The sequence below is a fragment of the Agrilus planipennis genome, unplaced genomic scaffold (genome assembly GCF_000699045.2).
Source record: "Agrilus planipennis isolate EAB-ADULT unplaced genomic scaffold, Apla_2.0 scaffold15, whole genome shotgun sequence".
Taxonomy (NCBI): domain Eukaryota; kingdom Metazoa; phylum Arthropoda; class Insecta; order Coleoptera; family Buprestidae; genus Agrilus; species Agrilus planipennis.
Window position 1 is genome coordinate 1 of NW_020438871.1, and position 15991 is coordinate 15991.

At 29.9% G+C, this 15991-nt stretch overlaps 4 protein-coding genes and 1 long non-coding RNA gene across 6 annotated transcripts; 3 read left to right on the top strand and 2 right to left on the bottom strand.

Moving 5' to 3' along the window:
• Positions 1-45: 45 nt before the first annotated feature.
• LOC108735224 lies at positions 46-827 on the bottom strand. The gene is made up of 3 exons (XR_001937543.1): positions 785-827; positions 532-656; positions 46-141 (listed from the first exon to the last, which is right to left on the bottom strand). It is a non-coding gene; the product is annotated as an uncharacterized LOC108735224 (long non-coding RNA).
• Positions 828-1104: 277 nt separating this feature from the next.
• On the top strand, positions 1105-4688 carry LOC108735264 (membrane-associated guanylate kinase, WW and PDZ domain-containing protein 1). Of its 2 annotated transcripts, none has more exons than XM_018467150.1 (4): positions 1105-1544; positions 1716-3297; positions 3485-3608; positions 3979-4070. In XM_018467150.1, exons 1-3 carry the CDS (start codon positions 1336-1338, stop codon positions 3581-3583), a joined length of 1890 nt encoding a protein of 629 aa, XP_018322652.1. In that variant the 5' UTR covers positions 1105-1335; the 3' UTR covers positions 3584-3608; positions 3979-4070. The 2 variants fall into 2 exon arrangements, with proteins under 2 accessions (XP_018322652.1, XP_018322651.1); XM_018467149.2 differs by lacking the exon at positions 3485-3608 and adding an exon at positions 4422-4688 and having other exon boundaries at positions 1107-1544; positions 3979-4357.
• A 534-nt stretch (positions 4689-5222) lies between these two features.
• Positions 5223-7534, top strand: LOC108735268 (dual specificity mitogen-activated protein kinase kinase dSOR1). The gene is made up of 5 exons (XM_018467155.2): positions 5223-5674; positions 5728-5920; positions 5982-6422; positions 6483-6812; positions 6872-7534. Exons 1-5 carry the CDS (start codon positions 5577-5579, stop codon positions 6968-6970), a joined length of 1161 nt encoding a protein of 386 aa, XP_018322657.1. The 5' UTR covers positions 5223-5576; the 3' UTR covers positions 6971-7534.
• A 738-nt stretch (positions 7535-8272) lies between these two features.
• LOC108735267 (UDP-N-acetylhexosamine pyrophosphorylase) lies at positions 8273-10283 on the top strand. Its single transcript, XM_018467154.2, has one exon. The coding sequence runs from the start codon at positions 8556-8558 to the stop codon at positions 10020-10022; it is 1467 nt and encodes a 488-aa protein (XP_018322656.1). The 5' UTR covers positions 8273-8555; the 3' UTR covers positions 10023-10283.
• Positions 10284-11964: 1681 nt separating this feature from the next.
• LOC108735265 (protein phosphatase 1 regulatory subunit 37) lies at positions 11965-15971 on the bottom strand. Its single transcript, XM_018467151.2, has 8 exons — positions 15341-15971; positions 14947-15243; positions 14775-14872; positions 14299-14710; positions 13959-14233; positions 13710-13898; positions 13391-13510; positions 11965-13332 (listed from the first exon to the last, which is right to left on the bottom strand). Exons 1-8 carry the CDS (start codon positions 15507-15509, stop codon positions 12979-12981), a joined length of 1914 nt encoding a protein of 637 aa, XP_018322653.1. The 5' UTR covers positions 15510-15971; the 3' UTR covers positions 11965-12978.
• Between the last annotated feature and the right edge of the window lie 20 nt (positions 15972-15991).

Consider the following 15991-nt stretch of genomic DNA (forward strand, 5'->3'; position numbering starts at 1 on the left):
TAATTCTAAGAAATTGACTTAGAACTACATCTACTATTTTTAATTGTTACTTACCAATTCATGTCACAAATCCTTCTTTTAACAATAACACACTGCATCCGTTCCCAATACAAAAAAGGCACCTTCACCTTTTCCTGAGGACTAAAGAGAAACCAATGTTTCATAATATGTTACATTAAAGAGTAGAATTTTAAGCTACATTTTGGAATAACCATGCAAACAAGTATTGCTATTAATTTTAGTATTTTTATTTTCTCCAGGGGACACATAGTATGTTAGTATTGATTATTCAATTATACTTATCTAATATTAAAATTACGTATTACAGTTTTTAGTAACTGGCCAATAAGTTATAAACAAATTATCCAATTTTCAAATATTACTTATTTAGGGAAGAACGTCCAAATATTCAGAAACACAAATTTTATTACAAACAAAATCGTGTGAAAATTTTATAGATTACTAAGGCATTAGTAACCAATACCTTTCAATTTTAGTCTGAAATAATTAAAAAAAGGTATACATTCTTACCGTAATAAACTGCAAAACTGCACAAAGGTAATGCAAATAGAACTTCACCATTGCACACCATTCCAACTGTCAATATTGTAGCAGTATAAGGATAAACATCAACACGCTTTCAATTACCGGTTAATCTGTGGAACAAAACAAGAAAAAACAAATTAACTATACCATTAAATAAAAAGGACACGAAATTACATTAAAACGCATACAAAAGTTAACAAGAAAATAACAAAATTTTAAAAGTATTATATACAATTACCATATATCTCTAATCTTTGGTTAACGTATAATGACCCTTTGTGTATCTATTATCTATGTATAATGACCATGTAATGACTATCTAATGACAACACCGAAATGGTAAATAGTGTTTACATTATAGTCCAATGGTGAAACGATATTTTTTTTGTATAAGTTCAAGCATTCTTTTAATGTTTTATACTGTTTTACTGAAAACAAATTAAACAGTTTAATTTTCTAATATTATCAATAATGTTTTATAAGTGCCTAATATCAGCTAATATCAATTCGTGGTAGTTGGCTAAATTGTACATTTTATAAAAACCACAAAAATGTGACAGAAACTATGGACGGACAGAAATAAGAACAAGAAGAAAATATCTGTATTGTGATTTTGATAGTGTTCAAGAAATTTAATAAATAAAAAACGAATGTTTATTTCTCTATAATCATAGTGAACTTCTGAACCAATTCAGATAGTGCAACATTGTCTAATATGAAATAAATGTATGATTTTTTTTTTAATATCATGAAAGAAGAAGACCGATTTATATTTAAGGAAAATTTAAAATGAGTCACAAAAGTGACAACAGCAGTTTGTCACAACCTTTAAGGGTAGAAACAGAAGGTGATAGTGTTTCTTCTACTAATTCTAATTTTGGCGAAGAAGATAAAGAACGTTTTAATGGGCATACCGAAGAAGATACAAATGACCTGGGTCCACTACCACCAAAATGGGAGAAAGCATATACAGAAAGTGGGGAGGTGTATTTTATAGAGTAAGCATTATTTACATATTTATGACCATTTTTCTATTCATTAAGTATTTTCAAACATGTTTCATTACATAATGGGTTGTAATATAATCTAAGTATGAAAGGTTTATGAAAAGTCTTATGTATGAAATTTACCAAGTAGTTAAGTTTTATTGTGTTCAATGCTCTTCACAGCCATTCTACGGGTACATCACACTGGCTAGATCCTAGGCTTTCAAAATTTCAAAAGAAGTCCTTAGAAGATTGTATGGATGATGAATTGCCTTATGGTTGGGAAAAAATTAGTGATCCTCATTATGGAATTTACTTCATCGACCATGTAAATAGAAGAACACAGTATGAAAACCCTGTTATTCAAGCTAAAAGAGCAGCTGCTCAAGCTTCAACATCATCCATAAGTCGTTTGCCTTTTACAAAAGATCCTGTTGAACTGTGTGGCCAGCGTATTACAACATCTTTGGTAAAATCTTCCAGAGGTTTGGGTTTTACTATTATAGGCGGTGATGATGGGGTTGATGAATTTTTACAAATAAAATCTGTTGTACCTAAAGGACCTGCTTGGTTAGATGGAAAATTAGAAATGGGAGATGTAATTGTTTATGTTAATGACATTTGTGTATTAGGATACACACATAATCAGATTGTTCGACTGTTTCAGTCTATTAGTGTGGGTTCAACTGTTTCTTTAGAAGTTTGTCGAGGTTATCCATTACCATTTGACCCTAATGATCCAAATACAGAGGTTGTTACGACAATAGCAGTAGATGATAATCTTCAAGTGGTTTCAGTTGAAAAACAATTGAGTAGCTTAGAAAGTAAATATAATTTCTTAGACAGGAATGACAACAATAGAAGTGAAACAAATAGTAACCAAGAATCTGTACATGATATAGATAACATTTTAAAAGAAATAAACAAACTGAATGTAGGAAAATTGGAAGTAACAGTAAAAATTGTAAAAGGAAACTTGGGATTTGGTTTTACCATTGCAGATAGTGCCTGTGGCCAAAGAGTAAAGAAGATTTTAGATCGCCATCGGTGCAAAAACTTACAGGAGGGTGACATTCTTCTTGAAATTAATAATATTAATTTACAAAACATGACTCATGACAAGGTTGTACAAGTACTAAAAAATTGTCCTTACAGTAGTGAAGCTACCATATGTGTTCAAAGAAATTACTGCAACAAAAATTCAAATATTCGTAACAAACCACGCAAAAATGATAATAGGCTTATTGGGAAAGAGAAGAATGACAGAAGTAAAACCCCTACAGCTGATATATATTGTACGCAAACTCGAGAAGTTCTACCTGCTAGGCCTAAAACTCCACTTATTGATACTCGTCATCAAACTAAATCTCCTGTTAAAGATTTAGACCATAGTACTGACGAAATTATGAAACGAGACTTACATAATGAAAATTTTAAACAAGATTCAGCAACAGGTTTACGATTGTCTCTTATAGATAACACGGAAGTCGATGACGAAGATCTACTTCTGCGTTCTGAGAAGTTCAATCAAGCACCACCTTACTATAATAAATTTCAAGACTGTCACTACTATGATAACTACAATTATTATAAAAATGTTGAAAATGGCAGTCTTTACGACTTCAGTGGTATTAAAAAGAGTGTTTCTCAAGATTGGTGGGTTTTACCACATAATTCGGAATACATCGAAACTGCCGTTACATTAAATCGTCATGACACTGGGTTTGGTTTCAGAATCATTGGAGGGATAGAAGATCGCTCACAGGTTTGTTAAATAAATTTATAAATACTGAAACGGTAAATATCAATTAACATCAATAATCAAAGATCATATAATGTAATCAGATATTATTGAATATTAAAATTTTAATTTTTTTTATCGTTCCGTTGATCTTTGATTATGTGCAGGGAACCGATTCATATTTTCTTTAACTAAATAATGTACATTTAAGACGCGAATTTTGGTGGAAACAGATTCTGCATTGTATTGGGAGGCAGTAAATGTAGGAAGACTTTTAAAAACGTGTTATCTGGTGATGGCAAGAACTTAACTTTTTGTTAGAAAATTAATGGAAGGTATGTTGGACTTGTTTTCAAGTCTTTTGTTTAAAGAATTGCATGCAAACCTTTGTTACATTGATTTTACTCTTTTGTTATTTCATTATTTGTTCGTGTTTTGTTTGATGCCTTTACCAGAATGACAAGATGTTAGTAATAATTTTTAGTTATTTATGCGTGTCTAGGCAAAATGAAGCAATTCGTTAATCATAAATTTATGTTTGAAAATTTCAGTACCCAAAAATGTATTTTGAAAAAAATATGATTGTTTTAACAAAAGGTATTTGCTCTTATTTGCCTGCGATACATCAACATTATGTGTTTATATTTCAATTTCATATTAAAAAATAATAATGAACGTTATCGAAATAATACTCTAATTTGATAGGTCGCGGTGGGACATATTGTGCCAGGAGGTGCCGCAGATTTAGACGGTCGCATAAAAACAGGTGATGAAATAATAAGCGTCGATGGTTATTTAGTTTTGCAAGCGTCTCATAGTTGCGTTGTGCAACTTATGAATTCGGCAGCTGCAAGGGGCCAAGTGCATTTGGTATTAAGGAGACGTATAAACCAATCATACAGTGGTGTGCCTCCAGTAATGACGAATTTTCCCGTTCAAGAATATTCACCAGGTGTTATGTGCCCTTCCACCTCCGTGTCAAATGTTCCACCTAACACGTATGATGTTAGAGTAACGAGAAATGAAAATGAAGGATTTGGTTTTGTAATAATATCATCGGTGAACAAAATCGGATCAACCATAGGTACATTTAAAAATATAAAATGCTGTTGATTGTTTTAGTTAAAAAAAATTATATTTAACTTTAGGTCGTCTGATCGAAGACAGTCCAGCAGAACGTTGTGGACAGCTTAGGGTCGGGGATTACATAGTAGCAGTTAATCATATAGACATTATGAATCTTAGTCATGGCGATATTGTGACGCTCATAAAAGAATCTGGTTTATCTGTTACACTTACCATTGCACCAAAACCAGATCTGTGATTAAAATTTTGTATATATGTGAATCTTAGTTTTTTTTAATTTGCTTTTATGTAACAAAACTGTTTTAATTAATATCTCGAAATAAATAAATATATATATGTATAATATTATGTTGTTTTTGCAGAATTTTCAACAAAGGCCACCTAAGAAATAGTCCTTTAATGGCTGCTCTTAGAGTTAGTAAGTTCTCCCTTAGTTAAAATTGTCTGCTCAACTTTTAGCGGGCATCTCATAGCAATTGGATTAAGTTGAACTTATTTAGAAAAAACCGAAAGTTACCTGCAATAGCTGCCAATAAAACGTTGAATAGACAACTCCAAGGAAAAAGAACTGTTAAACCACGGCTTTAATTTTTAAGGTCATTAATTTATAAATATGAAATTAAGTAGTAACAAGCAGCATTTTTTTTTACCTCTGAACTGCAATAGTTAACTTCGTCTGTGGATACACGTGTTTCAAATGTTTACTATTTACAAGAAACTATTAGTACCGTTTGTTATTACATAACAAACGAACGAATTTATTGAATGAACCTTGAATTTATAAATATTCAATGGGAAACTGGTTTTAATTTGTGAATCGGAGTTTATCTATGAATACGGATAAAGAATTTACACACACGTCTATGTCATCTATGAATACTATTCTATATGTTGTATACAATGTAAAAAGCAAAATATAGCAAATTTCACTTTCGTATTCTAAATTTTCCCTGTTTTCTTTGAGAAAGGCAAAATTTACAAAATTACAAGTGCAGTTATTTTTTCCGGCAGTTTATGTTTTGTGTCAATTACTTCCAATACGACATATTTTGCCAACATTAACAAGTCAGTGAACGATTGTTTACTAACCAAACAGAATGAACACCGTATATAACCTATAATGTAATTATGTGTTCCAAATATATGTATGAAAATCATAATGATGCCGTGATAAAGATATTTTATTAAATTACATTAGAATTGTGAAAGAAAAGAAAATGTCGAAGAATAAACTAAATTTAAAACTCCCTCCTGTGTCAATTGACCAGACACCAACAATAACTCCAACAGGAGCTTCGTTTCAAGAACCTGCAAAGTGATTATTTAATTTCTTTTTATAAAACAATTTTATTATTATATGCCTTTTAGTATGAATAATTTAGTTCGAAAATCCAGTATAGACAATCTAACAGCTCGATTAGAAGAACTTGACATGGATGATATTCAAAGAAAACGTATTGAAGTATTCTTATGTCAGAAAGAGCAAATGGGTGAACTAAGTGATGATGATTTTGAAAAACTTGGAGAATTAGGTTCAGGAAATGGTGGAGTAGTAATGAAAGTAAATTGTGTCTTAAAATATTAGCTTTTGTTTTAGTGTTAGTTCTTCTTTTTGGTCTTAGGTGAGGCATAAGTCTAGCAGACTTATAATGGCCAGAAAACTGATACATTTAGAAGTGAAAGCAGCTATTAAAAAACAAATTATAAGAGAACTTAAAGTGCTACATGAATGCAATTTTGCTCATATCGTTGGGTTTTATGGAGCATTTTACAGTGATGGTGAAATAAGTATATGTATGGAGTATATGGATGCAGGATCATTGGACTTAATTTTGAAGAAAGCAGGGCGCATTCCAGAAAACATTCTTGGTAAAATAACATCAGCAGTTTTAAAGGGACTAAGCTACTTACGAGACAAACATGCTATTATGCACAGAGATGTTAAGCCAAGTAACATTCTAGTAAATAGTAATGGAGAAATAAAAATATGTGATTTTGGAGTATCTGGACAACTTATTGATTCAATGGCTAATTCATTTGTTGGCACACGAAGTTATATGTCAGTAAGTGGATTATGTTTCTACCAGGAATTGTACTTATAATAATTCCACTATTAATTATAGCCTGAAAGACTTCAAGGTACACATTATTCTGTTCAGAGTGATATATGGTCTCTAGGGCTTTCATTAGTAGAAATGGCCATAGGAATGTATCCTATCCCTCCTCCTGATGCTAAAACATTAGCTAATATATTTGGCCCTAACCAAGATAGTGACCCATCTAATTCATCTAATGGCCCAAGACCAATGGCTATATTTGAGCTGTTAGACTATATAGTTAATGAGCCTCCACCAAAACTTCCAGCTGGAATTTTCAGTGATGAATTTAAAGACTTTGTTGACCAATGTTTGAAAAAGAATCCGGATGAAAGAGCCGATTTAAAAACACTTATGGTAATTTTCATGTTTGAATCACTAAATATACTATGTAGGTATATTCTTTTATCTTGTAGGATCATCCTTGGATAAAACGAGCAGAATCTGAGAATGTAGATATAGCAGGATGGGTTTGTAAAACCATGGATATTCAACCAAATTCCTCTAATAAATGAGATATACAATTATTTTCCTACTACAAGAGTGATTTAAATGTGCATGCATTTATTTGCATTAACTAATGCACAGTTATTCTACGAATAAGAAGTAATATAATCCATACATTTATCAAATTTAGCTTAAAGCAGTTAAATTTTTTTATCATAAAATAGGACGAATAAAAGCTGGAACAAACACTATAATGTTATTATTACATGTTTAAAAGAATTCTTAAAATATTTGTAAAGAATCTGTTACTTGTAGCTTTTATTTGTCCAATTAATTAGCATATAATCAATAGAACTTTAATTATCCAAGCTTTAATAAAATACAGTGAATTCAAGTGAAAACCAGCGTTTCTTGTAAATATATTTGCATATCTTAAGATTATTTCATTTAATAGCAAGTGCAGGTTTATAAGAATTGTAATTTTTCTTTGTGTAATTATTGTATATAAAAATGCTCAACATATGTCCATTCAGTTTTAGCTAATAAGTCATTCCCATTTAATTTTAATTTAATATACTTTATTTAAACCAAATTTAAATTTTATCAAAATATAGCGAAATACTTAAAGAAACTATTTGTAGCTTTTTTAATGTGTCCGTTCCTAATTTCCATTTGTTATTAAGTTATTATTTATATTATGTAAGTGAAAAAATGTAACCAATTACTGAGCTACAAGTTATTTAGGATTTAGTTCAAACTTAAAATTATAATCATTCTTGTGGGATACGCGCTGCATAAATTGAATGTGTAAATCCATGTGTTCAGATTTTCATAAAAGCATATTAATTTATATTTAAAAAAGTTATTAAGGAAAGCAAGTGGAATTATTAGGGAAAATGAAAAATTAAGGTGTATTTATATTAATAGAATTTTAGAACAATTATACATAATATTTTAAAAGAAAGTAGTAAAATAATATACAAGTTAGAACTAAAACAATATTTATTTAACTACCATCAAACATTAATACTGTTTATAGTACAAAAATTGAAGTTTAGATAGTAAACATTTATCTTTCTTTTTTCTCTCGAAGAATTTAGAAGGAAAGCTAGCAGAGAATAATGCAGTAACACTAAGACACATGTAACAAATATTTCTTATTTTCAGTAATTATTAAACAAAATTGCTGCGAAAATGCTCTGCTAGCTAAAATTGATGAGCAATTCACCCAATTCAAGGAAACATCCAGAAAACAAACGGTTGCCTCAACCTGAACTTGATATGTGATAGGGTTTAAGAAAATACTTAAAGAGCTATAACAAATTTATTAAACAAAAACAAAATAGGCTACAGCTAAAACAACGATCANAAATATATATGTTTATATACAATTATTATGCTACTAAAATAGATAAAATTTACCGCTTGTTCAATTTGAACAATAATTATCACACGAAAACGTGGACCAAAAGTGAGAAGTACTATTCCAATTTATTATAAAATTATGGTGGTGGGGACAACGGAATTTTTGAAATGCACATACTCGCAGCGAAAGCACACGAAAGTATGAATACAGTTTAGTTAAGGTGTTAGTTTAGAGAACAAAGGTGAAAAGACTAGTGATTGTAGAAGATTTAATAGAAAAAGGGTAAAATGGCTAATGTAGAGGCATTAATAAATCGCTTAGAAAAAGCGGAACAATCCCATTTATTGAGATTTTACGACGAACTAGACGATAATCAGAAACAAAATCTTCTTTCCCAGCTAGAAAATTTGGACATTGAAGAAATAAACAAACTCTTCAAGAATGCACTATCATCTCTTCAAGAAACGGTAAAGAAATTAGACGATAAGATGGAACCCATTCCTCCATCCCAATTTGAATCCAGGGTTAATTCGTCGCCAGAACAATTGGAAAAATATCGAAGCATAGGTTTAAAAGAGATATCCGAAGGTCGTGTTTGTGCTTTACTTTTAGGCGGCGGTCAAGGGACTCGATTAGGAGTGTCATATCCTAAAATAATGTACTCAGTAGGACTTCCTTCCGGAAAAAGTTTATGCCAAATTCAAGCAGAGCGCATTTTGAAATTGCAAGAAATGGCAAGTAGCAGATATGGGAAAAATTGTAAAATTCCGTGGTACATCATGACAAGCGGCCCTTCCCGAGAAGCGACAGAAAAATTTTTGAGGGATAATAAATTTTTTGGTTTAGATGAAGATGATGTCGTATTCTTTGAGCAAGGAGTATTACCATGCTTCGATATGAACGGCAAAATACTTTTGGAAACGAAAAGTCGAATCTCATTCGCTCCCGATGGTAACGGGGGAATATACAGAGCTCTTTATCAGTCAGGAGTTTTAAATGATATGGGAAAACGCGGCATTGACTACATTCATGTCTATAGCGTTGATAATATTCTCGTTAAAGTAGCAGATCCTATATTTATCGGTTATTGTGTAAGCAAAAATGCTGACTGTGGAGCAAAAACTGTCAGTAAACAATCACCGACGGAAGCAGTAGGGGTTGTATGTAGGGTGGATGGAAAATTTCAGGTTGTTGAATACAGCGAAATAACCGAAAAAACGGCAAGTTTGCGAGACGATAAAGAAAATTTAATTTTCAAGGACGGAAACATTTGCAACCACTTCTTTACAGTTACTTTTCTACGTAGGATTGGGGAAAAGCACGAAAATAACTTAAAATTGCACGTTGCAAAAAAGAAGATTCCTTACGTTAATGATCAAGGAGAAACTGTAAAGCCGAATGCACCTAATGGAATCAAAATTGAGAAATTCATATTCGATGTTTTCGAATACAGTAAATTTTTTGTCACGTGGGAAGTACCGAGAGATTCCGAGTTTAGCGCACTTAAAAATTCCGACGATATTGGTAAGGAATGCCCATCAACTGCTAGGCAGTCTCTATTCAATTTGCACAAAAAGTACATCGAAAATGCCGGAGGTCAAGTTGAAGGAAATGTCGTGGAAATTTCTCCTTTACTCTCTTACGAGGGAGAAGATTTAGAATCTTTAGTAAAAGGCAAGAAATTCAAAGAACCTGTTTTACTTCAACATCCTTCCGAACAGCACGTTAAAAACGGATCTATTAATGGCTGTTAACAAATAAACATTGAATTTTAAGCAATATCTTATAGATATGGCTGTTCAAGTGCCCAATCTTGTCTTTTTTCTTAAAAGATAAGAACTGCCTTTCTTTTGGATAAGTAATATGATCGTATTCGTGGTGATAATTATTGTAAAAATTATTATTAAATAAACCCATTAGCAATTTATTTATCCTGTTTGAAACATTTAAAAAAAACAGTTTCTGTGATTTTATTACTTCTTCAGTATTTATCGTTAAATATATTGTTAATAATATTTTGTTACATTTTTTCGTAATATATATATTCGTTGGTGAGGGGTAGACAGTATGCACACCTTAAACTTTATTTTAAATAGCAGTTAACCTTCGAACAAGGCGAGACAACCGTACTACAGGAGTAATTTATAATCGCGTTAATGAAATGTGACTTTCAAAAGCCCTTTCACTTATTAGAAAGTGTAATTGCAATAAGCTGTACTTAATAGAGGCATTTAAAAAATTGTTATAGTAAAAGTATTGCCTTATTACTGTGGTATTAATTATAATATTATGAAACTACATATGTAATATCTTATTAATTGATGATAATTGATAATTTATATTTAACAATTTTTATTTATTACAACCGGAAATGGATTTTTATTCGAGCTTTATTTAAAATGTAATATTAAGTTTTAAATTTTATATGGTTGACTGGGAAATAAAATTTTATAGAAAATATGTCGTATATTGCTCAAACACGCAAATGCAAGCAAATGGACTAAAAAATTACTTCTTTTTTGTTTGTTATTGAAAAACAGAGAAGTGATAGTTGCAAGTAAGTTATTTAGAAAAATGAATTCTTTATTGTTAACTTTATTTTAAATCATTTAACTTTATTCACAAACAAAACAAAATTAAACTCTTATTAAAACTAACACATACACATCTTTGGGCTTGTCTTAAAAATCAACGAACTAACTGAAAATCACTTTTGTTAGTAAACCCATCAAAATTTTGATTTTAAATACTCTTAAGAATATTGTATATATCACATACAATATATCACATATATTATAATATTTAAACTTTGAACTAGTAATAAAATGCATAGTTTACAAATAAAAAAACAAAAGGAACGAAAAAAAAGACAAAGTGTTTATGTATTTATACACTAGCTGTACTAAATTTGTACCTTTAATTTCCTTTAAAAACAGAAACAATTATTTTGAACGATACTGTACAATGACACGTGTATTGTCCGTAATGTTTTATTTTACAAAATTTACATGTGTTACATAGCAGTAACATATTTCTAAAAAATTAATGAAAATAGAATTAAAAGACATTATGTATGAGACGAACAGGTTTTATATAGGTATTATTATGTATTCTATGTAGTAGTTATGTTATTTAAATCGAGGTTGTTAAAATTAAAAGGTCAGTAACAGGAATTGTGCATTCTGCAATATACAACTTACTTAACTAAGAATGTTAAATTTATAGAAAATCACTTTTAAAAGCAATTGGACTTAAATGTATTACGTTTTTACCTTTACTGATTAGGTATAATTAATCTGAAATCATTAAATGTAAATAGAAATTATATCAAAGCTACACAAATACTACAGATAAGTTATAATTTATTGTCAGGTAAAAGTTAATATGTTTTTACTGTTTCTTTTTAATAGGTGTGTTTTCTGGGAGAAGAGAAATAAGAAGTTTTAGAGACACTCCTTAAAACGTAATGCTGAGACACTTTAATTTTTTTTTTTTTTTGAAATAATAAATATATATGTTTATATACAATTATTATGCTACTAAAATAGATAAAATTTACCGCTTGTTCAATTTGAACAATAATTATCACACGAAAACGTGGACCAAAAGTGAGAAGTACTATTCCAATTTATTATAAAATTATGGTGGTGGGGACAACGGAATTTTTGAAATGCACATACTCGCAGCGANCAAATATTTTTTTAAAGTAGTATGTACAGTAGAAAGTAGTACTAGGGCAACGAAAAAGATCTTTTGTATACAAAATGGAAATAGTACAAGTGAAAAGTTCTTCAAGTTGGTAAGACATTCAAAAACTGAAAGTCTTATATAAAATTTGCTGTATGTACGGGTAGAATTATTTATATACATTAAGAAACAATACCTATTGTATAATAAAAAAAAATGAAAAAAAATTTCCAAAGTTAAGAAAATAGATTCTTTAGCTTATCTCTAACAAAACACTTATTATCGAGGTTATATAAACTATTTAAGAAGAATTATTCAGAAAAAACATTTACTCTAAATGTAGGTCATTATATCGATTAATAATAACCATTGGGGTTTTCTATTATCTCTAAATCATTGTTAGGTTTCATAAAAATATACTTTAATTAATGATAACAGTAGATAACTAAAGCAAACGTAATGTAATATAAAATGATACACATTTTTGAATACTTTAAAGCTTTCAATTTAATATAAATTATGTATAAAACTTGGTATGTTGAAAAGCCACTTCAGAGATAATAAAAAGTGATGTTCATCGATAAATTTAGTATTAGTGCTTTTAGATCACACTTAGAGAATCGTAATTATCAATTCTAGGAAAGCTAAAGTTCTATATTTCAAAGCGACTTACGACATCTCCTGCCCGTTAAATAACGAAACGAAACAATATATTTAAAAGGGAAAACTATATTTTACTTTTGTAGGGTTTTTGAGTAGTTGGCTTAAAGAATTAATGATCTCTCGGCGTTTTAAAACTCATGGTTAACACCTTTAGCAGTTCCTATGGTAAAATCAGATCCTAATAATTATGAGTAAATAACTTTTTTAGCTGTCGGCCTGAAACTGGGTCAGTTTTTTTTTTAATTTTATGAAACCAAATTTATTGCAAAAATTGAAGAATGTATCTTTCTTATTTACTTTGTAGATAAAAATACCTATAAATAGTTATATAGCCTCCAAAAAATAGGTGTTTAGCTGAATTTATTTTTCATTTGTTTCGCTTAAGTCTATAGGGGGGGTAGGAACAGAAAAAACTCGAAATCGAGAAGTAGTGATACTAGGGGGGCCATTCAAACAGGCTTCACTAACCTTTAAGACATGAAACCTATGTTTTGATGACGTTGTTGTTGTTGTTGTTGTTGTAGTTGTTGTTGTTGTACTAGGCTGACAATAAAAAGGAGGTAAAGTATATCGAGGTTCGCAACTTAACGATATCTTTCGACAAGAGTACGTTAATGTTGAAGCATCTTCGTCTGCTTTTTGCTCTTGAAGAGACCTGTTTATAGTACATATACCATTTATTTTTTTAACGATTTCGTTGTAACCTTGTGGATCCTAAAAATTAAACTGCAGTTACAAAAGCCAGGAACAATATAAAGTTAAAAATACTTACACTACATGATCTATTGTGTTCATCCAACTCCACTTTTGTTATTTTTGAATTTGTAAGGGCTTTACATAGCCTCTCTAATCCACTGGTTTGGATAGCCTTATTTCCTTTTAAATTAATTTTCTGAAATTATTACCAAAACTTTTATGCAACAGTTTCTATAATATACCTACAGATTTTAATTTTGATTAACTTCATATTACTGTATGCAACGGGAACATTTTTAAAAAACACTTCTTTTTTTCTCATTGAGTTGTATTGTAAAAAAAAAAATATCAAATACCAATTTGAAAGAAATTTTGCAATTCATTTTCTCTCCTACCTCTAATGATTTATTTTTTTCTATAGCTTCTGCTAAAAAGAATGCTCCACTACAAGTCAATAAAGTTGTCTGTAATCCTAAGCCCTCAAGAGTTGTAGTTTCTGATAAACTTTCTTGTATACACTGTAATACCTTATCAGTTAAATTGTTATACCCTATATTTAATGTTCTCAATGTACCACAGGATGACTATAAAAAGAAACACGTCTGATAAATCCGCATATCATAAAAACATACAAAAAAACTTACGATAATAGAATTAATAATAGGACCGCATTTTTCCGTAAGTTGATTATTAACTAAAATAAGAATGGAAAGACCTATAACACTGTTTTGCTGTTGGTTCAGACCATTAGCTAATACTTCTAATCCTCTGTCACCCATAAAATTGTTACTTAAATCCAGAACTTGAAGAAATGAATTGTTTGACAAATATCTTCCCAAGCATTCAGCTTCTTTTGTATAAAGTCCAACTTGTAGTAAATACAATTCTTGAATGCTTGTATTGTTTATCAAACTCTCAACTACAAAATATTGGTAATTATTATGATTATAATAAAAATAAATTAAATTCATTCATAAAACTTACTTAAATAAGAAGGTGTTTTATCTAAATTGCAACTATCAAATGTGAGAGAAGTAATGTTGTTATTAGTATTTACAGCAGCAAGGAAAAAACGCATATATTGTTCATTAACTGTTAGATCTTTAAATATCAGTGATTGTAGATAACTGCTCTTTGATATATAATCACAAAGTTTCCTCCATGCTTCTAAGTCATTAAAACTATCAGAAACAACCAGTTCTGTTGTTGGTTCGTAGTATTCTAACATGTTAATAAATTCTTGCACAGTTTCTTGTGTAAATTTACATTCAGATATATGAATTGTATGAAAATTTGCTATCTTAAACATGTCCTCTAAAGTTTCACACACTTCAGTTGTCACCTGAACAGAACTAATATTCAAAACAGATGTTCTATTCATGTTATTCTTGATATCCTGCAAACAAGAAGTTACAATAAATTTCTTAAACAAATAAGCAGATGCTTATAGTATTGCTTACATGTATTTGTTTTTTTATAGTATCAATTTCAACTGCTCGATGTATTTTACATGAATTTTTGTATTCTTGTAAAATTTCATTTGCAGATAATTGTTTTGCTACAAAAAGTATTACAATTAGACAACACTACTTAAATAAAACAAAAAGAATAAATATAAAATAAAAACCATACTTATTTTCCATGGCATGGAACACTCAGGTTCCTTGTACATTGCTAATGCAGATGCATCATCAGGAAAAGAAACCTGTCTGCTTTTCTGATTTTCCAATTTTTCTAAATAATCTTTACTTTCTAAAGTATATGAACTTCTTCTAAGTATTGATGAGGATGGTCTTTCAATCTCAACGACAGTTTCTATACCTTTATCAGAAGCAGATTCTTTTGTCGACTCACATTTTAACCCATTAAAAGAATTGCAAAGAACTTTTATAAGATCATCACCACTGTTGTCGCTAAACTTACTGGAATCTAAAACAAAGCAAATTACTTGTTTAGCAACGTTTCCACCATGGAAAGTATTTTTTATATAAACACAAAACTCGATAGTTAAAAATTAAATACCCACCAATATCAATCATTATAGTGGAATCTTCTGACTGGCAAGGAGATGGGGCAAAACTATTTGAATTTTCAGACTCTTCTGCAAGTGGGCTCTCAGTGTAAGTTTCTGTACTACTATCTGTAAGTAATGGGTAATCTCCTTCATCTTCTGTAATGAACAATAAATTACTCATGACAGCCAGTTTATACTAGGACTGTCTCGAGTCCTTTTATTAAAATTATCACGATATAATCATAAAGCTTCGTACAATCACTTGCACAAATCTTTGTTTCGAAAACTACTAATTGAGGTTATATTAAATAGATCATAACTATATCCAAACACTTGTCAAAGTTTTCACCATAACTGATAAAAGTGAAAACCAAAATAGTTCGATTATGCCATTTGTAATATATTAAAAATCAACTGATTTGCGCGCTCACTGTTATAATACAAAATTTGTTTACAGTATTATGTTCAATAATAATTACACAAGAAACAACGGAAATGACATGTCTGTAACAATATGTAATTTCTGTGATCTAAATCGATTAGTTAGCTTGTTTATTAAAAAATATACAAAATAACTTCAATGTAATTAAAATTCAGCTGCACATTCATATTATTTGTATAACTTTGTCAAGGTAGTTATTTTTTTGATAAAAACCAGGACAA

What these genes read in the sequence shown, in the direction of transcription:
- LOC108735264 (XM_018467149.2), top strand. Translation starts at nt 1,336, where the DNA reads ATGAGTCACAAAAGTGACAACAGCAGTTTGTCACAACCTTTAAGGGTA. An exon ending in GGGGAGGTGTATTTTATAGA is followed by an intron (nt 1,545 to 1,715) that starts GTAAGCATTATT and finishes TGCTCTTCACAG; the next exon opens with CCATTCTACGGGTACATCAC. An exon ending in CAAAATCGGATCAACCATAG is followed by an intron (nt 4,358 to 4,421) that starts GTACATTTAAAA and finishes ATTTAACTTTAG; the next exon opens with GTCGTCTGATCGAAGACAGT.
- LOC108735268 (XM_018467155.2), top strand. Translation starts at nt 5,577, where the DNA reads ATGTCGAAGAATAAACTAAATTTAAAACTCCCTCCTGTGTCAATTGAC. An exon ending in TCGTTTCAAGAACCTGCAAA is followed by an intron (nt 5,675 to 5,727) that starts GTGATTATTTAA and finishes TATGCCTTTTAG; the next exon opens with TATGAATAATTTAGTTCGAA. An exon ending in CCGATTTAAAAACACTTATG is followed by an intron (nt 6,813 to 6,871) that starts GTAATTTTCATG and finishes TTTATCTTGTAG; the next exon opens with GATCATCCTTGGATAAAACG.
- LOC108735267 (XM_018467154.2), top strand. Translation starts at nt 8,556, where the DNA reads ATGGCTAATGTAGAGGCATTAATAAATCGCTTAGAAAAAGCGGAACAA.
- LOC108735265 (XM_018467151.2), bottom strand. Translation starts at nt 15,509, where the DNA reads ATGAGTAATTTATTGTTCATTACAGAAGATGAAGGAGATTACCCATTA. An exon ending in CTATAAAAAAACAAATACAT is followed by an intron (nt 14,711 to 14,774) that starts GTAAGCAATACT and finishes TCTTGTTTGCAG; the next exon opens with GATATCAAGAATAACATGAA. An exon ending in AAAAAAATAAATCATTAGAG is followed by an intron (nt 13,511 to 13,709) that starts GTAGGAGAGAAA and finishes TAATAATTTCAG; the next exon opens with AAAATTAATTTAAAAGGAAA.